The 24485-nt window shown below is 51.2% G+C and overlaps 9 protein-coding genes across 9 annotated transcripts; 5 read left to right on the top strand and 4 right to left on the bottom strand.

The window, feature by feature from the left end:
• The first annotated feature begins 18 nt into the window (after positions 1–18).
• On the top strand, positions 19–2269 carry BKA58DRAFT_356624 (nucleoporin protein Ndc1-Nup). Its single transcript, XM_046168662.1, has 3 exons — positions 19–326; positions 374–1215; positions 1263–2269. The coding sequence occupies exons 1-3, from the start codon at positions 182–184 to the stop codon at positions 2196–2198; spliced, it is 1923 nt and encodes a 640-aa protein (XP_046027247.1). The 5' UTR covers positions 19–181; the 3' UTR covers positions 2199–2269.
• A 750-nt stretch (positions 2270–3019) lies between these two features.
• BKA58DRAFT_118346 (rhizopuspepsin-1 precursor) lies at positions 3020–4952 on the top strand. Its single transcript, XM_046164092.1, has 3 exons — positions 3020–3634; positions 3723–4569; positions 4623–4952. The coding sequence occupies exons 1-3, from the start codon at positions 3176–3178 to the stop codon at positions 4793–4795; spliced, it is 1479 nt and encodes a 492-aa protein (XP_046027246.1). The 5' UTR covers positions 3020–3175; the 3' UTR covers positions 4796–4952.
• Positions 4953–5948: 996 nt separating this feature from the next.
• BKA58DRAFT_437254 (GTP-binding protein rho1 precursor) lies at positions 5949–6830 on the bottom strand (the record flags this gene model as incomplete). Its single annotated transcript, XM_046173473.1, has 5 exons — positions 5949–6101; positions 6148–6282; positions 6332–6529; positions 6656–6683; positions 6763–6830. The coding sequence occupies 5 exons, from the start codon at positions 6828–6830 to the stop codon at positions 5949–5951; spliced, it is 582 nt and encodes a 193-aa protein (XP_046027245.1).
• A 2030-nt stretch (positions 6831–8860) lies between these two features.
• BKA58DRAFT_118300 (uncharacterized protein) lies at positions 8861–9313 on the top strand. The gene has a single exon (XM_046164089.1). It carries the CDS (start codon positions 8992–8994, stop codon positions 9241–9243), a length of 252 nt encoding a protein of 83 aa, XP_046027244.1. The 5' UTR covers positions 8861–8991; the 3' UTR covers positions 9244–9313.
• Positions 9314–10042: 729 nt separating this feature from the next.
• BKA58DRAFT_118294 (ubiquitin conjugation factor E4) lies at positions 10043–13913 on the top strand. Its single transcript, XM_046164088.1, has 2 exons — positions 10043–10392; positions 10450–13913. Exons 1-2 carry the CDS (start codon positions 10234–10236, stop codon positions 13618–13620), a joined length of 3330 nt encoding a protein of 1109 aa, XP_046027243.1. The 5' UTR covers positions 10043–10233; the 3' UTR covers positions 13621–13913.
• An 816-nt stretch (positions 13914–14729) lies between these two features.
• Positions 14730–16236, bottom strand: BKA58DRAFT_379515 (uncharacterized protein). Its single transcript, XM_046169816.1, has one exon. The coding sequence runs from the start codon at positions 16194–16196 to the stop codon at positions 14859–14861; it is 1338 nt and encodes a 445-aa protein (XP_046027242.1). The 5' UTR covers positions 16197–16236; the 3' UTR covers positions 14730–14858.
• Positions 16237–17981: 1745 nt separating this feature from the next.
• BKA58DRAFT_399491 (uncharacterized protein) lies at positions 17982–19195 on the top strand (the record flags this gene model as incomplete). The annotated part of the gene is made up of 3 exons (XM_046171548.1): positions 17982–18289; positions 18322–18870; positions 18925–19195. The coding sequence occupies 3 exons, from the start codon at positions 17982–17984 to the stop codon at positions 19193–19195; spliced, it is 1128 nt and encodes a 375-aa protein (XP_046027241.1).
• Positions 19196–19348: 153 nt separating this feature from the next.
• BKA58DRAFT_379513 (uncharacterized protein) lies at positions 19349–22006 on the bottom strand. The gene is made up of 4 exons (XM_046169815.1): positions 21613–22006; positions 21140–21548; positions 20364–21089; positions 19349–20309 (listed from the first exon to the last, which is right to left on the bottom strand). The coding sequence occupies exons 1-4, from the start codon at positions 21635–21637 to the stop codon at positions 19529–19531; spliced, it is 1941 nt and encodes a 646-aa protein (XP_046027240.1). The 5' UTR covers positions 21638–22006; the 3' UTR covers positions 19349–19528.
• A 98-nt stretch (positions 22007–22104) lies between these two features.
• On the bottom strand, positions 22105–24038 carry BKA58DRAFT_379512 (feruloyl esterase-like protein B precursor). The gene is made up of 2 exons (XM_046169814.1): positions 23108–24038; positions 22105–23060 (listed from the first exon to the last, which is right to left on the bottom strand). Exons 1-2 carry the CDS (start codon positions 23847–23849, stop codon positions 22225–22227), a joined length of 1578 nt encoding a protein of 525 aa, XP_046027239.1. The 5' UTR covers positions 23850–24038; the 3' UTR covers positions 22105–22224.
• Between the last annotated feature and the right edge of the window lie 447 nt (positions 24039–24485).

Raw genomic sequence — 24485 nt, 5'->3', positions numbered from 1 at the left:
GCTGCGCCGATCAACAATGTTTGTTTGAACAAAGTCGGGCAGCTTTCATCGCTGCAGTACTCCAGACTGCCGCACCAGCGCGTTCGAATTACTCTTGGCGCGACGCCATCCTTCTGTTTCTTTGCTATGATATAGCCAGTCCCTCACTCATACGCTCTCTCCGCCCCGAACTGTCGCAAACATGGCGCTCGCACCGCTGGGAACGCAAGTGCGCCCGTACAGAGACTACCTGACGCCAGCTCTGCACCGGAGATTCAACAAGGCCAGTCGATACACGCTGCTGCTATGCTATGCGATCGCGTGCTGGATGGGAGAATGGGACAACAGTGAGAGATGCTGAATGAAATCCATACACACCTACTAACAGAAACAGTGCTATGGCTGTGGTTTCCTCTAGGCCTCACTGGCATTCGAACCCTCCTTATATTTCTCTCCGCCCTTTCCATCTACGTCCTTCGCGTCGCCCAGTGGCATGTTGGCCGACGCCAAACACAGACCCGAGCCGAGACGTTCACGAAATACTTCTTCCGCCCTGCGACGCTGATCACGCTCATCGCCTACGCTTTCTCCGCGATGCTGTTTGTCGAAACATATATCTGGTCGCGGGGCACCCAAGCAAGGCTCAACTTCATTGAGGCAGGCCGCATGCACGAGCGATTTCGACTGAACGAGAGGCCGCTCTACCTGCGCTACCTCTTCTACCTCCTCTCCGCAGCACAATCTGGAGTACACTTATGGAGGGACTACGACAAGATTGAGTTGCAGGCGATGAAGCCTAAGAAGGAGCGGAGTGACGCGACCACTTCCACACCAGCACGACGGGGGCCCAAGCCCAGACATATCCTTGCGAGATCGCTCAAGGGCATTGCAACACAGTCGACCTTCTTGGCTTCGGTCATTGCAGCTGCCGGTTTCTGTCTGTACTATCTCGGAACCCGAAATCTGATCTGGAGCTACTACTACAGCTTCAGTCGATACCTCTGGAGCTTGTCCAAGACTTCCACACCTACAGGACTTGCTCCATTCCTGCCTCTGTGCTTCATGTTCGTCACAGAAGGAACGCTTCTAGTTGTGCTCTGGGAGTTTGTCAACAAGACCTTCGATGTGTACCTTGCACAAGAGCCCTTGAAGAACGATGTGCCCATCACGAACGACTCTACCGACCCCAATGGATCCCTTCTGAACGGACTCAAGTCGAAGAAAGATACTGTCAGGGTAAGAGGAAGCGAAACGACTACTACGTTCATTGCTAACACACTCAGGCCATCGCTTTCTGGGAGCTAGCCCTCATCACCGACGCCTTTCCCGAGCGGCGCAAGACTATCTACAGCGAGATGGATCGTAAAAAGGCCCCGACACATCAGCAAGTTACGGATATCTGCTTGGGACAGCTCAAGTGGCTTATCGACCGCGTCAGTGCTGGTCTCGATCCAGCCTACCAGCCCAGCGACGCATCAAGTCAAGACAAGCCAACCGGGCCTATCAGTCTGGTTCCTCGTATTGCACAACCCCTGAAGGACGACAAGCCGATTGCTGCTGCCCCACCAAAACCAAATACCAGGTGGGAACAAGTCGAAGCTGCAACCGCCGGTATTGCAAAGTCACACAGCGCCCCAGGAAACGCACAGCAAGCATACAGTCGGGAAGCCATCAACAGAGGAATGAAGAAGGCCCAAGAAGGTGCCAGGGAAGCTGAGTCGTTCTTCACGACTTATTACAACAAGCTTGTTTCTTCCCCGGTTGGCTTGCTATTCCAACAGTCCTTCCAACGGACATCGAACATTGTCGTTCTCGGCGCACCTTACTCTCAACTTTCCCAAGTTTGCAATGCCGCGACTGCACTCGCAAGTCTTGCGGTATTTTCTCTTGCCGAAGACAGCTTAGGACGTTTTCACCAAGGAATCCCAAGCATAGTGCGTATATTCACTGTTGCGCTGAAGAAGATCGATGAGTACATGGACACAGCCCCTATCCATTGGAGTGACAAGGAGACAAACGGGAAGCCAGAAGCGGAGAGGAGGAAGGTGCCTGAAGTAGATGAAGCAAGAGAATGTCTCAGACAAGGTCTTGAGAAGGTCCTTGGCAGCTTCAACGAGTATCTGAGCGGGATGGGTCTCAGCAGGCTGGAGATTATGGAGGCAAAGAAGGTAGTGGGTGTGAAGAAAGCACCAGAGATGATTCAGGCGGGTGCGAAATAGTACATGTCAAAATTTCCGCAGCCAGATCTCATAGAAACATTTGAATGAACCCGTCATAGACACACCGTCTCATGTACAAACAATCGCAGTGTTGCCAAGACTCTCCCATCGCCCAGAACCATCGCATAATCAAGACACTTCACTCCCAAACCGATCGTCCCCCTTCGGCCTCTCCGTCACCCATCGCATTACGCCAAGCCCACCTCCCCTCCCCACGATCGTCTACCTCAGCTCTGCCAACCAACAAATCAACGCCTTGAACCCGTCATCGCCTCCCAACGAGGAAGATGCCAGATGCCAGATGCCAGACGACCAATCCAGATTGCTACATCATGCAGCTGTCATTGGTCCTGTCTGACATGAACTCGCCGTTTCAAACGAACGTCGGTTCCAGGGGTAAACACGATGGCGTTAGCGCGCCCCACATGGTTTGGCTCGCCGGGTTGCGCGTCCGCTGCACAGGTATCGATCGTGATAGGGAAGGAGAGAAAGCCAAGGACGTCATGTTGGGTGAAGCTTGCGTGGTGGATGGCGCGATGGCGTTGGTGCTTTCTTTCGTCTGAACTACTCTCCGTTTCTTCTCTTCTTGTTCACGATAACTTCGGAATTCCGTGGCGTTTGGAAAGCTTGAGGGATTGTTTACTTGTACCCTTTGGATGATCATACCCGCATTGTCCTTCTTTTCAGCCGCACGTCCTACCTAGGTACCACTCGTTCAGGCGGGTATTGCGTACTCGTTATTTTTCTTCTTCTTGTGTATACGTTTACTGCGCCTTGTTATTTACATTCGTTTCTTGCGATTGGATTGGGCTGGATTCGTTCGCGACTGAAGGCGAACGGGACGCATTAACAACATCGCATCTGGCTTGCTGGTAATCGAGATTCATACCATCATTCCTCGAGAGAAGGTCACGGAGCAATTGGGAAGGCAAAAGGACTAAAGAGCTCAGACTCTAGACACCGACGTCACAAACACCATGCACACCTACCTACCAACCTGGCTCGCGCTCTCAACGGCAGCAATCCTACCCACAGCGACAGCATTCTACCCTTACCACTATACCTCCGGCAAGACAGCCTCCACTTCAACGCACTCGCACCGAACCTCCCCACAACCACCGTCCTCTCAAGCAGGCACCACGCGCTCTGTAACGCTCCCGCTCCGTCGCATACGCACACCTTCTCTACGTTCCCGCCAAAACGTCTACAACATTGTCAACTCGAACAACCCTAGCCAGAAAAACAGTGTAGCTATAGACCAAGATGGTGGTGATCTCAGCTACATGGTCGCCGTAACGTTCGGCGATAGCACGGATGAATACCATCTGCTGCTGGATTCAGCAGCGAGTAACACCTGGGTTATGAGCGAGGAGTGCGACAGCGAAGCGTGTAAGACGCATGCGACTTTCGGGACGGCGGATTCGAGTACGCTGAAAGTACGTTATGCCTCCCATTCCTATCTCTCTTCACCTTGGAACTCTTTTGTCAGGTCACACATGAATACAAGTACTAATATAACCCCAGACCGACGCAACAACCCCCTTCAGCGTAACCTACGGCACAGGTTCCTCCTCGGGCCACCTCGCAACCGACGTACTCCACCTCGGCCCCTCCCTCTCCCCCACCCTCACATTCGGCCTCGCAACAAACGTATCCGATGAATTCCGCGCATACCCCATGGACGGCATCCTCGGCATCGGCCGCGGCGTCCAAGGCACAAGCAACGATGACATCGCCGCACCGCAGATCATGGACTTGCTCTCCAGTCAGGACCTCATCGGCGCGAAACTCTATGGTATACATTTGAGCCGGGGGGAGGATGGCAAGTTGGATGGAGAGTTGAATTTGGGAGAAGTGAATAAAGAGCGGTTTACCGGCGAGTTGAATTACGTGGAGTGTGTGGACAATGAGAGTGGGTTCTGGGAGATACCGTTGCAAGATGCTGGTGTAGATGGGAAACCTGCTAACCTTACCACTGGAGCTGAGCGAACGGCGATTATGGATACGGGCACAAGTTTCATCCTTATTCCTGAACCAGATGCACTGGCTCTACATTCCCAAATCCAGGGGTTTGAACAGGACGGCGAGACGTTCTCCGTGCCCTGTGACACGAGCGCCGTCATACAATTCTCGTTCAACGATCGTGTATACAACATCTCCACGGCGGATTGGGTAGGAGATAAGGATGACGGATCGGAGTTGTGCAGGAGTAATATCGTAGGCAGGAAGACGTTTGGCGACAATCAGTGGTTGGTTGGTGACGTCTTTCTTAAGAACGTTTATAGTGTTTTTGATTTCGAGGGGAGTAGAGTGGGACTGGGGGTATTGGGAGTGGAGCAGGATGTTGTTGCTGAGAGTGAGGGGACTAGTGGTATGTTTTGACCTTGTACACTGAAGTAACATTGACTGACTTGGTCGCAACAGGTACAGCATCGCCTTCAGCATCTCGAACAGCGACTGGGACCGGAGGAGCGAGCGAGACTACACCGGGTGGTGGGCAGCCTCAGAATCAGGAGGGTGCTGCTACGAAGTCGTCGACTTCGACGTCCTTCTTTGCGCTCGTTGGAGCATTTGCAGCGCTTTCGATTTTCATGTAGCATATGGGATTTGGGTACGGATAGCATTACTAGCACGGTGTTCAGGGACACGGCATTATTGGCCTGGCATACACAGCCAGCAATCTGGTCTTGGAGAGACACTAGGCGGACACATCGTAGATACATACATGCATATCTCCACGCATCATAAAGATTTACATCTCCAACATCCCAAGGAAGCAGTATATATACTTTGACCACCATCAGGAAACCTCTCACATCTACCGTCAAGCAGACAGTGCAGACACCGGACCACCAGCACAAGCTTGGTGGCCTGATCCCCCATAGCCATCTCCACTTTCCGCCCTACCCACCTATCCACTGCACATTACTGAGTACCCACCAAGCTTACCCACCGGCCCAGCACCAGCACCAGCACCAGCACATCTTAAGCAAGGCCTCAGACTCTCTTCGCCTCGCCTCTCGCCTCGCGCTGCCTGCATTAAAGGCGGGGCGGTACATCGGAACATCACATCCGGGTCAAGAGTATTGGATACTTTAGGAACAGTCTTGGTACATGCGTTGCATAAGATGGGCTTGGTATGTGGAGAGATGTGACGAACGAGTCAGGAGAAGATAATGCTAGGGATATGCAGTGTTTGGTGCGAGATAAGGGTGGATGTGGATGCACGATGTGATGACGGGGAGGCGTGTTTCAGGTTTGACTATCATTTATGTGTGGATGTCTTGAACTATGCTTTATCATCGAGAAGTTGAGATCACAATGTAGCAGTCACCAAGATAGTCATGTATATAATTCACAGGCTCAACGATTGGTATGGGTAGACACGGATAAGAGCAAAACAAAGCACCGGTTATTAGAAAGATCCTACCATTTGCTCAATCTCGATCCACACGCTTTCTGAGAAGATAACCCCATCATGAACTACCCCAAGATGATGTACGGTCCAAACACACAAAAGATCCAGCACAGTAACGCCTCGTATAGGTGCCGTCAGAGATGAGACTGCAAGCAGACTGGAAGGAGTCGGCTCGTCTGCTACCCCTACCGGCCCATGACATGTTGCCCTCCTTCTCAAATAGACCACTAATTAGACACCCGATAGCCGCCACCGTGTTGCTCTTGTCCAGGCTCAACATCGCGCGGTTGCGGCGGCTCTCGACCTACATCGTCGCAAAGTCTTGTCTAGGCTTACAAGATCAAGCACTTCTTGGTCTTCTTCTCTTTCCGGGTCAACAGGGCAGCCCGGGTGGCGTGCTCGAATACTTCTCGGACGCCCTCGTTCGTCTTGGCTGAGCACTCGAGGTACTTCTGGGCACCGATCTTCTTGCGCACATCCTCGGCCTGGGTGTGTTAGTGGGTGATGGGTGGGTGGAGTGTGGCTACTAACCTGCTCGGGTGTCACGGGCTTCTGCGAAGTCTTGTGTAGCTCCTCAATCGTCTTCTGATCGAAGCGCAGATCCTTCTTACATCCGACGAGGATGATGGGAAGGCCCTGGCAGAAGTGCAGAACCTCGGAGATCCACTGTTGTTTGTCAGCGGCTGCTTGTACGCGTGTGAGGCATTTGCCGTACCTTCTCCTGGACGTTGTCAAGCGAATCGGGCGAATCGATGGCGAAGCAAATCAGGATAACGTGCGAGTCGGGGTAGGAGAGAGGGCGCAGACGGTCGTAATCTTCCTGGCCGGCGGTATCCCAGAGGGCGAGCTCGACGTGCTTGCCGTCGACCTCGACATCGGCGACGTAGTTCTCGAAAACGGTGGGGACATAGACCTGCAGGCGGGCATATTAGTGGGTGCGTCGGGAGGGAGTGCAAGCAGAAATGGGTGCGAGGTGCAGGCGGAACAGCTAGGCTGACGCGGCTCAGGGATGCAGGCGAGGCGGGCGGCGAGTACTGACCTCGGGGAAGGTGCCCTTGGAGAAGACGCTGTAGACAGCACCGTTAGCATTCGTTTTGTGGTAGTATGGGGCGTGGGCCATAGATGGGCGAGGCCGCGAAGACGTACATGAGCAGACAGGTCTTTCCACAGGCGCCGTCACCGACAATAACGAGCTTTCGTCGAATCTCGGCCATGGTGTCGTGTGGGTTGGGTTATTGAGGAGGCGGTGGGGGCAGCAAGATCTGTGAGGGAGGTGGTGAGTATGTGGATGGAGAGCTGGACTGGCGGTGATTGAAGTTGGAGAACAGCGGCTTCAGGGTGTTATGGCTCTAGGCACCATGGCCGCAACGGGGGTCGTGCTGCAACAACTGCGGCTGAGTGCTGCTTGCGCCACGCAGCGCTTCGGCGATTGCGGCCTAGCGGGTGGGAAATGAGAGCGAGCGTGACGTACCTGGACAGCTGCTCAGTTGGAAATCACGTAGAAGGTTTGTGAAGCGTCGTCGCGATGGCGTGTAGGTTGGCCGAGAGAAGAGGAGAAGGCGATTAGCTATCTGCATCAAGCGCCTTGCCCTAACCGACAAGGTAAACTACCCATGCACACGCCCCGGAGCCGTCACATGGCAGCAGCTTGTCCCCTGGTGCAGTTTGACATGTCTAGCACGGCCAATAGCACGAATACCCTGTTCTCATGCACAAGACGGCTGTTCTTTGACTGCAATCGCCTTGCACCAGTTGTTACGGTCGTGTGTTGCTGGTTGCCCCGGCAAGGTCTTGGTTGTGACAAGGGTTTCAGATTGGACGTGACAGCTCGCCTGCCCTTTCCCCAGCTTGTTCTGAGTGCGCGTGCTCTGGCAAGCGCGACCAGTCTCCCACAGGCAGGAACCACTGTCGAACGGCAGGGTCGACCTAGTGCGTGGATCCATACGACTTCTTCATCTGCTTTCTAGGCCATCTTCTCATTCCTGCTCCTGCTGTATCCTGTGTTCCTCGGTATGCCTAAGACGCCTCCAACTCACACAAGGAAGAAAGTAGACAGGCGCGCTGCAGTCTACATTGGTGTAAACCGAAATATCTATAGAATTCCAAGGCACTGTAGACTTCTAGGTTAACAGTTCTAGGTGGGTGTTGCCGAGTCAGTTCTTGCCTTCCTAACCGTGCCTTCCGGCTACATCAACTCATCAACACGTGTACACCAACGCAAACTCCGCCCACAACACATTTCTGCGACCCAACGTTTACCATGGACGTCGAAAAGTGCATAGAGCTACACAACCGCATCGTCGCCCATGCTTGTTCGCGCCTTCCACCCGACCGCCAACCTCAGATCCAACGCAGCTGGTTCACCGCGCACTCGATAGACCCATCCTCTCCCGTTCTTGTGCCCGAGTTTACCGAGATAGAACTCGACGATGATCTCAAAGCCTTCCTGACAGGTATCGGCATCGTTGTACCCGAAAAACATTAACATCTGGCCTTCATCCCCTTGCTTATCGGCATGCCATCGCCTGAACGCATGATCCCTGACATATGGATTGGCATCTTCGAGGAACGCGCGGACTACATTCTGCTCTAACAAGGTCCTGGATATGACCCAGGTGGTCTTGTGTACAGTCATTCGACGCAGCAAGTGTGCTACATGGATACTCCACATCTCGATTCCGATAAGCTTGATTGGGACGATCTTCAGACGGCGCTGGAAACTTACTGGGACTGTGTCGAGTCCGAAAAATTCGTCATCGACGTAGAATTCCCAGGCTTTGATAGGGGAGATGGCCTTACTACGCAGGGATGGAGGCTACAGGAGTGAACGGACCTAGAATTGAAGATCACACTGGAGGCGTGGCATAATCTGGTGGACGCGATTGCTAAACGCCTACCGGGACAAGGGAAAGATGACGACCCAGGAATCCACCAGAAGGAGATGGACGAAGAAATGGACGCTTTTTTGATATCCTCCGAAAGCCTGGAGCGATATCCAGCTATCCCATCTTTCGTACGCGCATTCATTTCTCGAGCGAAGAGGCCGACCTTTAGTTCCATCGCTCCGCAACTGGACATTCCGAACGAAGCCTTTGTGGAGCGCATGGGTGCCATACTACGGAACTACATCCCGATATCTCCATCACGACACCGCAGCACGAAATGTGCCATGTACCCATCTTTCTCTTGTTTTCATAACAGACGCAAGGCTTCCAATTCGTTTCCCAGTCTGATTGTGACCGATGGCAGGACATACGAGGACATGTCTACACCCTTGACAACCGCGCCGGTTTATATTTGACCCCGGATGGGACGCACACGCACTCCATCTCCCTACTCCTCCCTTTTTCAGTCGGAGTCAATGGCTACGTGCGCATGAACGATGGAACCATCCTGGAACCGACAAGCCAAGGTCGAGATGCTTTGTATTGGCATCATCTGTGTTCCCCCTTTTTACCGGCACATGACACACCGTTGGCAGCTGTCCTAGTTAATTGGTGTGATCTGATTGAGAAAGGGAATTGGTACGTTGATGAGAACGGTGTCGCGGATAGAGGAGATAGATGGAAAGAAGCGGATACGGAAGACAAGGCCGAGGATTACATGACGGATTGGAGTTGCTTTTGAGCTGAATTAACAGGTCCGCTGCCGCCTACATTAGCATGAACGACTAGGCTTGGTCAGATTCCAAGGTAATGCAGACTTCTAGAAGGTAGGTGTTCAACATTCTCCTTGTATGGGCATATCAGGCACCGTGGGTTACAGGGCTCACGTTGACTTGGAACGAGCGGTGTCAGCCACGTTCACGTAACATTTCAGAGGTAAGTATGTCGCATGGGCTCCTTTGTGGACTACGCAATTCATTTGTTCCGCACAAAGTCCTTCCATGTAGACTTGTCGACTTCTGGCCCGAAGCAGTCGTAGAAAGGTATTAGTATTACACAGGCCAACTGACAAGTTATGGTTCATGGACTTCTCTCTAGATATCACACTAGGGTTGGCTAGATTTTGTGTCGCATTCTATAAAGAGGCTTTAAAGGTAGAAGTATACATTATCTGCGGAACTCTATAGTTATCTAAATCTAATACCGTGTATCTCTGTGGAATGCGACACCATTTGAATGGAAAATAGCAACTATAAAGCTGAGCGTTTTATGCAGCCAGGGCGCTGTAAGAAGTGGGTGATATTGACCTCGGGACCAAGTATATGGTAATAGTCACTCCCGCATTGGGCAGGCACAAGGCAACGACCGTATCTGAAGCTGTCTGTTAGATCTAGATAAGCCGGAGATAAGGTCGGAAATACAGTACATGACTATGCACTACTTCGTCGCGCTTCGTCGAGCTTCTTTGGTACACGTGAGTTGGCGAGCGAGGCTGCAGGCTAAAGTGGCGGGGCAGACTAGAAGCTCCGGAACCCGTACCTAACCACAGGCACTGACGCAGTACTGCTCCACGGTTCGCGCCTCTTTCATTCCACGTCTTTGTACCAAAACGGCCACGGCCTATTTCTTTCTTTCTCTTTATACCATAATCTACCCCATCACTTCTCTACTGCTCGCAGATCTCTGAGCTGCCCCCGATCACTCAAGCTCCGCCACAGCCTACATCGCCATCATGGCCGACCAACCGCCCGACCAACCAGAGCACCAAGACAAGGCCATGTCTGACCAACCAGACCCCGCGACATCTGAGCAGCAAGACAGCGCAATGCCTGATGCTGCACCTGTACCTGCACCCACTGCTGCGCCCGATGCCATGTCTGACGCCGACAAGGTGAGCTCACCTTCCGACCGCCCGTCAAAGAGACATGCTGACGAGGATGTTTTCCAGATCCGTGCAAAGCGCCTTGCAAAGCTGGGCGGCCCTGCGACTCCAACTGGTCCTTCACGGCCGCCCTCGACCGCACCCGAAGCCGCATCATCGGGCACTTCATCCCCAAAGCCCGCCGAATCACAGGCGCCCCCGCCGAAGCCCGCTGCAACCGCAAATCCCTTCTCTCAATTAGGCGTCAAGACCGAAGAGCCGCCCAAGAAGCGCATCACTATCAAACCCGCACAGTCATCGAGCAATGGCCCCACACCACAGCCCGCCCAGAAGGCGCCGGAATTGAGCATAGAAGCGTGGGAAGATCGGACAATTAGCAACATCTTTAGGGTAACTCTGGACGAGAGCCATACGCAAGATGCCCACGGACACAAGCTACACTTTGCTAGAGGCGCTAAAAGCGATCTTGAGGAACAGGGCAGGCCAATCCGCTTGACTACAGATCAACTGGATTCCGTCATAATGGAAGCAGCGTCCAATAAGCCACAGGGCTCAGCGTTGGAATATACGATGAGTTGTTGGAAGCGCGTTTCCAAAGCGCTCAAGAACCTCGCCAATAAGACTGGTCCACGGTTCGAAGTTGTCAAAGAGGCCCGGCGAGTGTGCTTCAGCTATTGCATCTTTGCGGCTAGCATGCCAGAAATGTTCGACGAAGACCCACCCGCGGAGAACGCACTGGCTGATCGCTTACTTCTCGGGCCTGACGACGAGCGCGGCGTTTGCTACGAGTTCCTCACTGAAGCGAGCCAGCGGATAGGCGAAGACGATATTATCAAGGAGACACTTGTGGGCGCCATGGAAGATGTCAGCCGACGCCTCTCCAAGGTTTCTATGAACGGAGACTACAAGGCACACATGCTGATCCTACGGGTATTCGTCCGATTTCCGCCGCTCGTAGCTGCCATGGCACAGTCTGAGACGTTTCTGCCTGCTGATATCGAGGCTCAACATATCGAAACACACAGCTTCCTAGGGCCCTTCTTCCGTTTATCTCCTATGCAGGCTGACGTAGCCATGAACTACTTCTCTGGCTCCGCGGCTGTCGACAAGGGACTCATCGTCAACGCGCAACGAGCTGTCCGCATGACACTTCAAACCCACCAAGAAGAACTGCTGGACATTACGAACACTTTTATCAAGAACAAGGAATCTCGTGAGAAGATGTTAGACTGGTTAGCGCTTACAGTCAATAAGAACCACAAGAGACGTGCGATACAAGTGGACAGGAAAACAGTATCATCAGACGGCTTCATGGTCAATGTCACAGTGATTTTAGATCGTCTCTGTGAGCCTTTCATGGACGCTACCTTTTCCAAGATCGATCGCATCGATATCGATTACCTTCGCCGATCACCCCGCGTCGATATCCAAGATGAAACAAAGATCAATGCCGACCAGAATGCATCGGATGAGTTCTACAGTACCAAAGCCTCAGGTACCAACAACTTCATCAGCGAGGTCTTCTTCTTGACGGTCGCTGCTCATCACTACGGTCTGGAGGCAGCTAATACCAAATTGGGTACCCTTCAAAAGGACGTAAAGTACCTTGAGAAGGAACTTGCTAAGCTCGAGCCTGAGCGACCCAAGTACATGACTAGTCAGGCGCAGCTGGCCGTCTTTGACAACCACATCAAGAAGATGAAAGACCAGATCGAGAAGGCCAAGTGTAGCATCCTGGCCATTCAAGGTGTCTTGCTTGATGAGACTACACAAGCTCGGTCTATGCAACTGATGCGATACGTCATCGTTTGGTTGTTACGGCTTGCCTCGCCCGGTACCAACTTCCCTAAATCAGAGCTCCAGCTGCCTCTACCCGAAGAGCAACCACTGCAGTTTAGGTGTCTACCTGAATACTTTGTTGAAGACATTGTCGGAAACTTCAAATTCATCACTCGCTACATGCCGCACATCATTACAACCACCCAGTGCGAGGAAATTGTCAAGATCTGCATTGCCTTCCTGCGAAGCTCAGAATACATCAAGAACCCGTACTTGAAGTCTGGTCTGGTCACTATTCTGTTCCACGGAGTATGGGAGATCCACGGTAAGCCAAAGGGTGTGCTTGGTGACACGCTATTTGCACACGACTTCGCCATGAAGCACTTGTTGCACGCACTAATGAAGTTCTACATTGAATGTGAGAGCACAGGAACACATACGCAGTTCTTTGACAAGTTCAACATTCGATACGAGATCTTCCAGGTCATCAAGTGCATCTGGCCGAACCCAGTGTACCGCGAGCATCTTGCGACTGAAGCGCGCGTCAACTTGGACTTCTTCGTTCAGTTCGTCAACCTGCTTCTCAACGATGTAACATTCGTTCTGGACGAGTCATTTACCGCTTTCAAGGAGATTCACGATCTCTCACGAGAGCTTAAGAATGCCCCGTCAAATATGGAGCAGACCGAACGTCAAGAGAGGGAAGAGAAGCTGTCGTCAGCCCAGGGTAAGGCCAAGAGTTACATGCAACTCACCAACGAAACAGTCGCCATGTTGAAGCTCTTCACTGAAGCCCTCGCCGACTCCTTTACCAAAAAGGAGGTCGTCGTGCGCCTAGCCCACATGTTAGACTACAACCTCGAAGCCCTCGTTGGCCCCAAGAAATCCCAACTCAAAGTCGAAAACCCCGAAGAATACGGCTGGAACCCACGCAACATGCTCGCAGAAGTCACAGACGTCTACCTCAACCTCGAATCCAAACAGTCCTTCATCGACGCCGTCGCCACAGACGGCCGCTCCTACCGCCCAGAATACATGGACGAAGCCTACAAGATCCTCCAACGCTTCAAACTCAAAACTCCTGAGCAAATGGCCCAGTGGGAAAACATGTCTGAGCGTATCAAGACCGCCAAGGCGCAAGCTGATATGGTCGAAGCTGATCTTGGAGAAATTCCAGACCAGTACCTTGATCCTATTTTGGCTTCGCTCATGGAAGACCCTGTTACGCTCCCTGTCAGCAAACAGATTGTTGATAGGGGCACTATCCAGGCGCATCTACTGAGTGATCCGCATGATCCGTTTAATCGAACGCCGCTTAAGATTGAGGATGTGCTGCCGAATGATGAGTTGCGGGAGGAGATTCAGAGTTGGAAAGCGAATCTGTTGGCAGAGAAGATGGCCGAGCGGAGTAAGGCGGCGGCTGGGGCTGGTGCGGGGGAGGCCATGGATACGTCGTAGATGGCATGGTGAGGTGGTATTGGAAGGGTGGTTATGGCGTTTCTGGTGGAGTTTTTCACGGAATCATGGGGAGTGAGAATATGCATGGGTATCCAGGGTAGAGCTGATGATGTATGGTACACGAGGGTGATGCGTTATAGTGTCACGCCTTGTTATCTGGGGCAGATAGACACGGATTCGTGTCGTAGCTTCCTGGAAGATTACGGGTGTTATCCCGGTGAGTGCAATGGGATTGTCCAAGTTTGTTTGCTGCTCTGGTCTGTGGTGTGGGTTTGTGTGATGCTATCGTTTTGGTTGTTTGTGTCGTTTTGGGTGATATGCTGGTTTGGTCGTCTTGCTTCGTTCAGCCTTCTTGATTGATAGGTCTCGGTGCGGTGGCTCAGAGGGCCATGTGTTGCTAAGAGGTCGTTAAAAGAATTGGGGGTGCGTGCTATCTTCCTGTGGTTCGTATGAGTTGCGATCAAATCGTACACCACAGCTGTCTCAACACATTTGATTTAATCGTTCATTAGCTTCTTGCGGTTCTAGACTAGCTGAAATTGGTGAGTCTCATATTCTCTACTCTTCCTTCACGTTGGCATTGTTTCATGTGCGGTGTGCGAGTTGTGATGACAAGCGATGAGCAGTGGAATCATCGTCGTCTAGTTGTAATTGAATTGGGTGATGAATAAAGGTATTACGGGCTCCGGTGCCCTGGTTAATATCTAGTTCTTGACTGGGCCATCCTCTTCGCTCGAGAGGACCTGATTGCATTGGTGTGGTATGAATTCTTCAAGTTGCGAGTGGCTCATTGGGTAACATCGAGCTGGTTTGGTGAAGTGCCGGCGTTGAGTGAAGTACGGAGGATACAAGGTGAGGGCTTTTGGATTGAGATTCTTTTGTTGTATGGGGTGGCCGTGATAGGACGTATGCAGTGCTGTTTGCGTTATGATGAGTTGAATTGGGTTGCTTCACTGCCCTTTTACGTAGAGGTACTGTTTCGGTAAGATTGAGGTTATTCTCATGGCGGTAATTGTGAAGACTCCTTCTCTTTGTTGCGATGGCAGGGCGATGCGGGACACATTGCCGCTGGTCTAGCTGGGAAATCTGAGCAATGCGTGACTGAGGGTATAGGCTCTAGTATAGGTTATTAAGATGAATTCGGGCTAAAAGAGACGCAGTAGCAGTATAGGTTACCGTGGCACCATAGTATGTCCGGCTGTGAAGTTCCTGTATTTGGTGTGGAGTTCACGTTAACACTATCCGCAACGCCATTCCTCCTTCCAGATCCAAAAATACCCTCCAAATCTCCCTTCATAATTTCCCCAAGCACCAACCATACCAAATGGTGTCATGTTAGCTTCCCACTCCCATGACAAGTCTTTTGAAAGATATCGTTTTGTCAAGGAGATATATCCGTCGATATGTCGAACACGGCCTTCCAGTGAGAAATCTCCGACTGCATCAGTACCTCGACTTTGTACATCGATAATTGTAAATGTACTGCGAACACCCTTGATATCCCGCTCTGGTTCAGTAGTTTCCCGGGCAATAAATCGGACACTGTGCATAGGCGGGCCGAAGCGTCTTCTTCCCAATGCCCTTCGCTGGTCCGAGTAGTATCCCATCCATCGCCCGGAGGAAAGGAAGTTGGATGAGAACATCTGAGTGTGACACATGCCGAACGGTTCGTGCGAGTCCCCATAAACGGGTGCTGGACTTTTGCCAAAGACACGCGGCAAGTGCATGAAAGAGCGAAAGGGTATCTTGGTGGGAGACGGAAGTTCGCTCATATGACCTGGCGCCAAATGGTGTACAGCCAACTCCAGAATTAGGGTGGAGAGCAACGTTGTAGCTTGGTCTATAGTGAATGCATCGCCGTGTGGCTTGCACAAATGGCCGTAGTTTGGCACCCGTTGTCGGAGGCTCTTGATTGCGTCCCCATCCACTCTGATGCCATTACTCAACGAGATCGGTGGATCCGCTATGTGGTTTACGGAAAAGAAGCGATCGAAGGGTGCTTTGACCTGCTTACCATTTCCGGTCATGTGCAGTTGCGTCAAGATAGTGTAGCCGAGAATGAAGTTGACATCGAGAAGGTTGGGTGAGTACCATTGAGGCGACTGTGCTATTGGAAGTCGATGATGAACTTGTAAGCGACCTTGAAGCTCCAGGAAGGTTTCGGGCTTTAGCTGTGAAGCTACAGGGTGGTGTAAAGCCATGATATGCGGTAGCCATCTGCTCAGCTCATAAGTGTTGACACCCTTGGCTCTTAGTAAGGTCCATGCGTCGCCAGTCTCGAGCAGAGCTTTGATGCATCTTTCGGCTGCGTATGCTATGCGGATGGTCTCTTGGAGAGACGTTTTGGCTAAGGCGGAGTCGGTTTCTGCCCAATGGGTTTCCGATAGTTCTATGCCATTTTCGGAGAGCAAGTACTGCCCTAAGTCGTACTGTGCAATGTTGTGGAATACTACATCGTCATTGCAGATGGTTCGCAGTTGTCGATTGGCTCTTGAAAGGCTGAGGGCTGAGGAGCAGGGCAGAAAAGATGCGATGTGCTGTGTCAGCTCGTTGGGAAGTAACAGCAAGTTTGTCATAGCAGTTGTGTGGTGTGGCTGAATAGCGCATCGAAGATCATGAGAGGAGTTATGACGATGTTTGCAGGGGGTTCACGGGTAGCACGGCGTTGGCTCACGTGACGATAACGATAAGACACTTGTGCGAGTCGCGACATTACACTACGTAAATACATTGACAGACGCGCCGAAATGCTTCCGATTAACTTCGCTAACAGTTACCGAGAGTATAAAGCCGATACTGAGATCTTTGTTACATGGCTTGTTGAGACGGCTAGTCGTTGTGGCTTCGTCCCTTCTACTACTGCGCCAACTCCTGCTTCTGGTGGTTGACTCAAGAGGAAAGCGCGGACGGCGGAACCCAAATCCTCGCAAGCGCGCAGGGTCACCATTAATGATTTGACAACGTGCGCCAGTGCCATAGCGGAGAAACCTCCCAAGAAGTTTGCGGTGCCACTTTACGCCAGCCGGGCTGCAGCTCGAGCAATCCGTCATGGCACCAAGTCGACGCTGTGACACGAAACCCAGACTCAAAATGTAGATGAAGATCTACAGCCCGCATTCGCTGCTAGCAACGAGGCATACGCTATCTTTGCGGGGACTTGAGAGTACGCACTTGATCTACTGAAGCCTTTCATCACTACTGGCAAAGCGATGCCTAGGCCTGGTGAACGTGCCACGCAGACCTCCATCGGTGGCCTGGATACCAATTTCAGCAAGTTTGAAATTGAAGAGCTGGCAGACCAGGAGCCGGAAAGTGGTGGACAGGCAGCCCCTACTGCCAAACCCGCACCAACTTTGAAGACGACATGCACTGTCGACAACCAAAAGGGAAAGTGTTTGATTGCCATGAGCATGCTGCTGGGAGATTATAATCAAATTAAGTTTGTCATCCAAATAACCTGGGCTCGTTGTTGCAAGAACGACATCTACCTTGTTCCGACTGCGGCAACGATTCAAGCGGCTATGCAGATGATAAAGAGCTTAGTGCATGAGTTTTTGATCTCGTTTCCCGAGATAAGAGACGCTGAGAGCTTTTGGCATACGTTCTTCGATGATTCTGAGATCCGCAAGAGTATTAGGAGAGATACGGCCGAGATCCGAGCGATGCAACACACATGAAGGAAAAAAATTGGCGTTGTGAAGTCAAAATCCCTGATCTTTTGCTGACCCATGGGTGTCTGCAATCTTGTATTTACATCTGGGATGTACTACAGATCATCGAGCCCTGTGTCGGATCTGGGGATGTTGCCTATCTTACTTTCAATGACCCTTAATCATAACATCTCTCAAACGCCCTCGATGATATTGTATGGATGGCAAGACGTGTGGATGAACAACCGCCTGCTATGGATAACTTTACACAGGCACGGTACACATACCTAAAGCGAAGCAACTGCGAGGACCGTAGGCCTACGGACCAGACCTGGTATGGAGAATACCTCTACCTAGGGATGTGGCTGTACACCGATCTCTGCCTAGTCGCACAGGATGTTGTCTCAAGTCAGACCTCTGGCCAAGTCCTGAAAGATTATCAGCACGTATGGATGTACGTTAACAGGAACGGGTTTTTACACAATGTGTTGACGGGATCACCGCTTATGTAGAGTCGATGGGATGTGCAAACCTAACCTCTTTCTTTCGCGACCCTATTGATGCGATGGAACGTTTGATCTGGTTGAGATCAGACCCAATCTGGGACTTGCGCTTAGCGAGTACCCGCCAAACAGAAGGTCACGACGCGACTTAGTCGCCAACATCATATGAAAACTGCAGTTACTTCGATTGGGTCTTTCGTTCGTGGTCATGCATGCTGCTAGTGATCTGTTCCTTCTTATGCAGAACGGCAATGAACTTATACTGGGATATGCGCACCTTTACAACTTCCTTCATCACGCACATAGGGCGAATGGGGCAGATTCGTCGGAGGAGTTACTCACGAAGGAGCGGAAAGATATGGATGACGCAATTGCACTGATTGGTGAGTCCAGTATCTTCATGGGCAGTAGGCCGACAGCACTCGACCAGTGTGCCAATCGCCTGCTTCGCACGCATGGAATGAAGGCGAGTGATCTTGCGCGTACTAACGGTGTCGTAGCAAGAAGAATCAAACGGTTAGTGCGGGTGGACAAATGATCCTCCACAGCACTCCACTCATCAACCTCCTCTTCTCGGGTGGCGGACCTGGCAACACAACTTTCCTCAATATTACGAATCAAGCCATCTCGGAGCTTCTCATAAAGGATACCGAGACCTATAATAGCGACATACTTCCTCATAAGTTTGTCAGTGGACCCTGGGTAGCTGGGCCTCTGCTCATGCTCTGTACGCCTCTCCAGCGCGAATTGACAGCGCTTCTTTTCCCGCTTGAACAACTATACGGCTCTTGTACAGAGCTCAACAAGAAGATCTTTGTATCTTTGAAATCCATAGTGACGCAGCAAAACAGCCAGCCCAAAGTATTGCTAGAATGGAAAGAGAACGGAGCCATACCAGCGAACATCCTGTTCTACGAAAGAACCTATCACGAGAAGAATACGAATTCTGGTTTGATCAAACAAGACGTGACCGGAGTACCCAGTCTTCCCATTCACGAAGCAGCGGAGATGATGACGAGTTACCTAGCAGAGCGAGGCGGTGATGCAGACTTTAGCTTTGCTGAGCATTGCACCTTGGCTTTCAACCATCATTTAGAGTAAGTAAAGGATAAGCGCCAGCGCATGCACTACAGCTAATATACCTTGCACAGTAAGATTCGTTTTCCAAATCCTTTGCCACAAAGTGCTGCTGGCATATCTCATCTTATGGGGACATGGGCATACGATGATGCAAAATTCGGTCAAAAAACCTTCAACGCTGCACTCTATTCTGAAGCAAATACATGGAAGTCACTGCCCGATTCATATGGCGAGTATGTTGCGGGACTGAGGCCGGTTGAAGGAGAAGACTCGAAGGTGAAAAGCGGCGAGGCCCACTTTGTTCAAGTCAAAGCTGGTGGTGAAACTGAAGCGGTTGCTTAGACCTTCGCCTGTTATGGTCGGATGTAGACTGTATTGCGAAATCAAAAGAGACGGGTCGTGTCAATACACGACCGATGCTGTTGTGAAGCTGTTTTCGGTTGGTAGCGACATGACACATGTACAGGCTATCCAAGCTCCCATTTGACGACAATAGTCCGGAGTAAGAAATAATATAGACGATAGAACCATTAATCCGAAAGGCCTCACCGATCTGCTAAGTGAAGCTCGTTGAAGATCTAAGTCGACTCGTGAAGCAGATAGAAGTAGAACCCCAGTACAACCTGGCTTATATACTCAATAGATAGCGAGTACATAGTTGACACCGGATGAATGTCAGGTGGCAATGCCGATTCCAGTAACCGATTCATCTATACCCAACCCATCTGTACGCGATCCCTCTACCTGCGGCCCATCTATGGCCGCCTCATCTATACCCAGTTTATCTGTACCCAGTTTGTCTTTACCCGTGTCATCCTTGCCCGAATTCTGCTGAGTGGGCTCAGACGCCGTGTTAGTTCCGCTAGTAGCATCATGGAGACGAGCCATGAGATCTGCCCCTTGAATGTTTTCAAAGTTATGCAGCACGAATGAGAAGCGCCAACCTCGTTTCTGAACACGACTCTCAAGCAGTTCCTGAACATGCGGAATCACTTTGCAGGCGTTGTGCGTAGTCATGTCACCCTCCAGAGGAAATCCCACCTTTTCCACTTGCTGTGCGAAAGTAATGAAGTTTCTGAAAACGAGACCCACCATTGGTCGTTTGTGATCTGGTCTCAACCTTGCTATTTGCAGTGAGCTGGTTGTGATTCTCTCTTCGAGCTCCTTGAAAGAGCGAGACTTCATGTTGTAGTCTTGAAGGTCGAAGAAGAATACGAGCGCAGTCTCGTCTCCAAAATTTTGGGCATCTGCGCGGACAGTTGTCACTGTACCAGAGGCGCCAACAGTGAATTGGTAAGCGACATCCTGAAGTACCGCGTCTTTGGAAAAGGCACGTGTGCTCTTGGCAGAGTTATATGCCGTTTGTTCTGCTCTTAGACAGTCCGCAAGTCTAGGAAGACTTGGAAGAAGCTCGGAGGGGTTTTCTGGCAAGGCGCGGTCCATCAGGTGAATGAAACTAGCAAATAGTCAGCTCTTGCATGTCCTGTTGTAATCGTGCAACGAAACGTACAGACTGGCTTCGTAGTTGCCGCTGGTAAGGCTCAAGCGTCCATCGCCTGCGGACCGGATCCAGAAGATCATACCCTCAAACTCGAATCTCTCCCTGTAGGTAACATGCGACTCCTGATTCAGTCGCGTTGCATCCCTCCAGACGTTTGCGCAAGCTTCTAGGACATCTGGCGGGGCGGAAGTTTCTTCAGGATACGGGTCTGAGTACAACTTGAGAACATCCATGTGCTCGTGATCGGAGAAGTTCAAGCGCGTCTCTAAGAGAATCTTGCATAGAAGGCTCAAACAAAGCTGCTGCAACCTTGACTGGTACAGATGCCAGTTGTGGGATGGCCCTAATGAATCGGTCTTAATTTCAATTGCATTGACAAGCATATCCATGCCAATCTGATCTTGTCCTAGGATGCGAATCGTCTTGAAAGGCTTTGGGGTTGATACGCCTTCCGTCTTGCCTGAAGCTGGCAAAGGGCTGATCACGGTGTGTTGTCTTCTCCTAAGGATGTCTTTGATTGAACCTCGAAATGCACGCTCGTAAACCCCGGTTGAGAAGACGTTCGAGTCAAATTCAAAGGTGCGCGAGATTTTGGAAAGGTTGTCCGTCATCTTGCTGGTTAGGGATGCTGTGTCCCGGTGGACATACAGCGAAACTGAATCTGTTTTCGCCCGCTGAAGCACTTTGCGAGTTTTTTTGGTCTCGAGATATCTTTGTTGTGCACCGATCGTTCTACTATATATCCTAATTAGCGCTGTCGGATTCGAAAACATGTTGATACTCACCAGTTGCACGCTGTCAGCAATAAAGTCAGTGCACTCGTCTGGTGCTCGATGAGCTTTAGTACGCCTTCCGCACTGCTACTTCCGAAAACGACTTTCCACTTATCGCGAAGGTCCAAGGGTTTCTCCGTCAGCTGTGAAAGGTTGGCAAAGAAGCTTTCGACCTTATCCATCAACAGCTTGCAGCAAGAGATCGAAACATCTAGATCCATGATCAACTGATGATGAGTATCTTGCGGATCCTCATCTATCCATTCCTGGATTTGGGTTGACGCAGCCCGCAAGGCTGTGAGCTGAGAAGCCAAGCTGAGCAAAGTAAGATCCGCTTCGCCCCATCTGGCTTGAAGATCCCTGATCATGCCGATCACTTTACTGATGCCGTCCACAATACTAAAGATCGATCCCACACCGCCTAGAATGGTAATATAACGAGTAAGTGTGTGTCTTCAATTCAGTTACCGGGCAGTGACCCTTACCCAGAACCGTGAGTATTTCAGCCATCTGTATGACGCATGTCAGCCTTGCGACGTGGATGAGTACTTCTTGCCGAAGACAGAGCGAGTGCCACCTCGGACTAGTTGGGGTTGCTTGATGAGGTGTAGGGGACGTATCAACAGTAGTGAGATGATAGCTTTGCGAGTAAAAGAGTGTAGTAAAGGGGTGGAGCGCAGTTCATGAAGTGAAGCGCGAGGCAGCACACAGCCCCACGCTACGCCAACGAGTTCAGCCTCATCAAGATCTGATTGGCTCGGCTATCACATAGAATCCTACGACCTTGCTTTCTGTAGGTGAAAAGGCCTGGGACAAGAGAAGTCTTCTAGACCTAGCGAGTGCTCGCTGTTGCACTGGTGTACCATAATCACAAAATAGGCGCAGGCCCTCGCTACCTACTCATCAACTTGTAGTTAGTCGGTCTAAATGAGTAGGGCTTAGCATGCTAAACTTTTATCTAACACTTTTAAGTTTGCTAAAGATTACTTCAAAGTGACACCTATATATATGGACGATGGAATAATGGAAACAACCTTGATGAATACCCGAGTCTCTAGTACGCATTTCTTACGCATACTTGTGACTAAGGCTAAAGCCTATCGACACGCGAACGAAGCCGCATCGTCAGGATTTCCTTCAACATATATCATATGCTTAGGCCATAAGCAAAGCTGCGCCTTCCTACCCTCCGTAGTCTCCGCCTCCAGTGTCTCGGGTGCCATGCCCTTTTCCACCCAATCAATGAGTACTCTCAGACCATCACCAGGATACCAGCCAAGCCCATTACCGCAATGCTCGACACCAGGCGCTTCAAAGTAGCGATAGTAATCACTGGAATTTGGATCACGCTCATGCACCTCCCGCGCATAGTGCGCAGTCGCATCGGGCGCGATAGCCTGATCAGCCAGTCCATGCCATGAAAGGAGCTTGCCACCCGCTTTCCGAAACCCATCGAGATCCGTGTTCGCGGTTCCGATAATCGAGTCGTAGCGGGCTACAGCATCGTGGAAAAGCTGCTCGAAATGCGTAATGTTCATTTGTGCGGTGTCGTACTCGCGATCGAGCATGACAAAGTCGGTAATCCAGGTCTGAGGTACGGGAAACGGTTCCCCGACGCATGTGTTGTTCTTGCTGCATGTTGTTGATGCGAGACCAGCGAACGAAACACCAATGTTGCCGGGAAACCAAAGGAAATCGCCTTCGCGGGTTGTAGCACCTTGCCATATCAGCTTTGCTACCTTGGCTAGGGTGTTCGTGATCGTCATGCTCTGGTTGGTGGAAGGACAGATGTATTGCTTGCCCACTACGGTCATTGGGTCAAAGGTGCAGTCTTGAGGTGCCAATATGATGCCATCTTGTAGACCATCGAGACCATCGCAGGCTTCGGCAACAGCAACGTTGATAGCCTCAAATTCCTGCGGAGTCGGAAACCCTGTCGTGTGTTAGTTATTCATCTCTAGCCGTCGTTTGAATACTGACCATTCTCATTCATGACGACCTGCGGCCAGAAGAGTTGCATCATCAACTCGTTCCAATAGATAGCTGGTGCGGCCGCCAGGATGCCGTCATACTGATCCGGGTACTTCTGCGCCATCATGTAGCCTTGTCGGCCGCCCTGAGAACATCCATTCCAATAGCTATAGCTAGGTGCTTCGCCATAGTAAGAATGAGTGACTGCCTTTCCCAGCGTCGCGGCATCATCTAGAGAGACAGAGGCAAGGTCTTCTAGCAACACCCAATCGACATTGCCAGAACTTGTGAGCGACCAGCTAATGTCCCCACCGATGTGACCTCCGTCTGTCGCGACGGTAACAAAACCCTCGCTAGCCGCCCATGGGAGTGTGGTGTTGGTTTCGGGTCCCGCAGCCCATCCCCCACCACCGGCGCCCAAGAGTCTTCCTGTCCACTTCTCAGGCGATGGTAACCAAACGACCGTGTGGATAGTGTCATTGGAGCCGGGATGCGTGTATGTGATGATCACTTCGCAAGCGTTCAGATCAGTCACAGCAGTAGCGTAATGGTTTTGCTCTGCGGGAGCTTGGAATGACAGGTTCATGTGTGTCTGTGTAGCAATGTTGACAATTTCGCCGCCTGGTAAGTCCAGATTCTGGAAGGTAGAAGCTTCGCAGACTGGTTCTCCGAAGGCTGGGCATGTCAGGAAACCCAATATAGGAACGAGAGAAATGAGACTTCGTCTCTTCCACGGAGTTGTTTTCTGCATCGTAGTCGCAGGAAAGACTGAGAAAGCTACTCGTCAAGAGTTACTTACACTGTACATTGCTTCCATTACTTATAGCAAGCCCATACTGGGCCCGTTTGCATATTTATCCTGAACCGAAGGATTCATTTGAATGCCCATAGGGATACCTACGCTGGTCAGTTTGCGACAGAGGCTGAGGCCATGTTAATATGAAAGGAGTATCAGCTGCCATAAGGCGCTCTAATGCCATCCAATCGTGACAATGATCGATTCTAGCGTGTCTCTCGATCGAAGTATACAAATTGGTGAACAATGGCTGAGTCATGTCTTCATGACTTGAGCCGCGCCTCAAGCTTTTGAGACAAAGGGCGATTAATCTAAACCCCTGTTGTGGCGGTTTGAGGTGTTTTGAGGCCATTTTGATAACGCCATGTCTCGCATTGTTCAATATGCTGGGCCGCTTTGGATCTTCTATTCCTGCTCCAGATGTTGTTTTTGCTGAGGCCCGTAGATGAAGTGGTAGTGGATGACGACCGTAGATGGTTGAGGTCTCTCTGTACGCTTTGAGCGCGGCACACCACTTTCCGTGCCATAGATTCCACGAACCGAGTCTGTGTGGTTCCACGCCGCGAGCATCGGGTATCCTCTTCGTGTGAT

This window comes from Alternaria rosae, assembly GCF_020736505.1.
Source record: "Alternaria rosae strain MPI-PUGE-AT-0040 chromosome Unknown BKA58scaffold_3, whole genome shotgun sequence".
Classification (NCBI taxonomy): domain Eukaryota; kingdom Fungi; phylum Ascomycota; class Dothideomycetes; order Pleosporales; family Pleosporaceae; genus Alternaria; species Alternaria rosae.
This window is presented reverse-complemented; position numbering and strand designations above follow the sequence as displayed.

Excerpts from the sequence above, each read along its gene's own strand:
- BKA58DRAFT_379515 (XM_046169816.1), bottom strand. The coding sequence starts at position 16,196 with ATGACAAACTTGCTGTTACTTCCCAACGAGCTGACACAGCACATCGCA.
- BKA58DRAFT_379513 (XM_046169815.1), bottom strand. The coding sequence starts at position 21,637 with ATGGCTGAAATACTCACGGTTCTGG. Across the intron at positions 21,549-21,612 it reads TGAAATACTCACGGTTCTGG|GCGGTGTGGGATCGATCTTT; the intron begins GTAAGGGTCACT and ends TTACCATTCTAG. Across the intron at positions 21,090-21,139 it reads TTGCTGACAGCGTGCAACTG|TAGAACGATCGGTGCACAAC; the intron begins GTGAGTATCAAC and ends TAGGATATATAG.
- BKA58DRAFT_118300 (XM_046164089.1), top strand. The coding sequence starts at position 8,992 with ATGAACGATGGAACCATCCTGGAACCGACAAGCCAAGGTCGAGATGCT.
- BKA58DRAFT_118346 (XM_046164092.1), top strand. The coding sequence starts at position 3,176 with ATGCACACCTACCTACCAACCTGGCTCGCGCTCTCAACGGCAGCAATC. Across the intron at positions 3,635-3,722 it reads CGGATTCGAGTACGCTGAAA|ACCGACGCAACAACCCCCTT; the intron begins GTACGTTATGCC and ends ATATAACCCCAG. Across the intron at positions 4,570-4,622 it reads TGAGAGTGAGGGGACTAGTG|GTACAGCATCGCCTTCAGCA; the intron begins GTATGTTTTGAC and ends TGGTCGCAACAG.
- BKA58DRAFT_118294 (XM_046164088.1), top strand. The coding sequence starts at position 10,234 with ATGGCCGACCAACCGCCCGACCAACCAGAGCACCAAGACAAGGCCATG. Across the intron at positions 10,393-10,449 it reads CCATGTCTGACGCCGACAAG|ATCCGTGCAAAGCGCCTTGC; the intron begins GTGAGCTCACCT and ends GATGTTTTCCAG.
- BKA58DRAFT_379512 (XM_046169814.1), bottom strand. The coding sequence starts at position 23,849 with ATGCAGAAAACAACTCCGTGGAAGAGACGAAGTCTCATTTCTCTCGTT. Across the intron at positions 23,061-23,107 it reads GGTCGTCATGAATGAGAATG|GGTTTCCGACTCCGCAGGAA; the intron begins GTCAGTATTCAA and ends AACACACGACAG.
- BKA58DRAFT_356624 (XM_046168662.1), top strand. The coding sequence starts at position 182 with ATGGCGCTCGCACCGCTGGGAACGCAAGTGCGCCCGTACAGAGACTAC. Across the intron at positions 327-373 it reads GATGGGAGAATGGGACAACA|TGCTATGGCTGTGGTTTCCT; the intron begins GTGAGAGATGCT and ends TAACAGAAACAG. Across the intron at positions 1,216-1,262 it reads CGAAGAAAGATACTGTCAGG|GCCATCGCTTTCTGGGAGCT; the intron begins GTAAGAGGAAGC and ends TAACACACTCAG.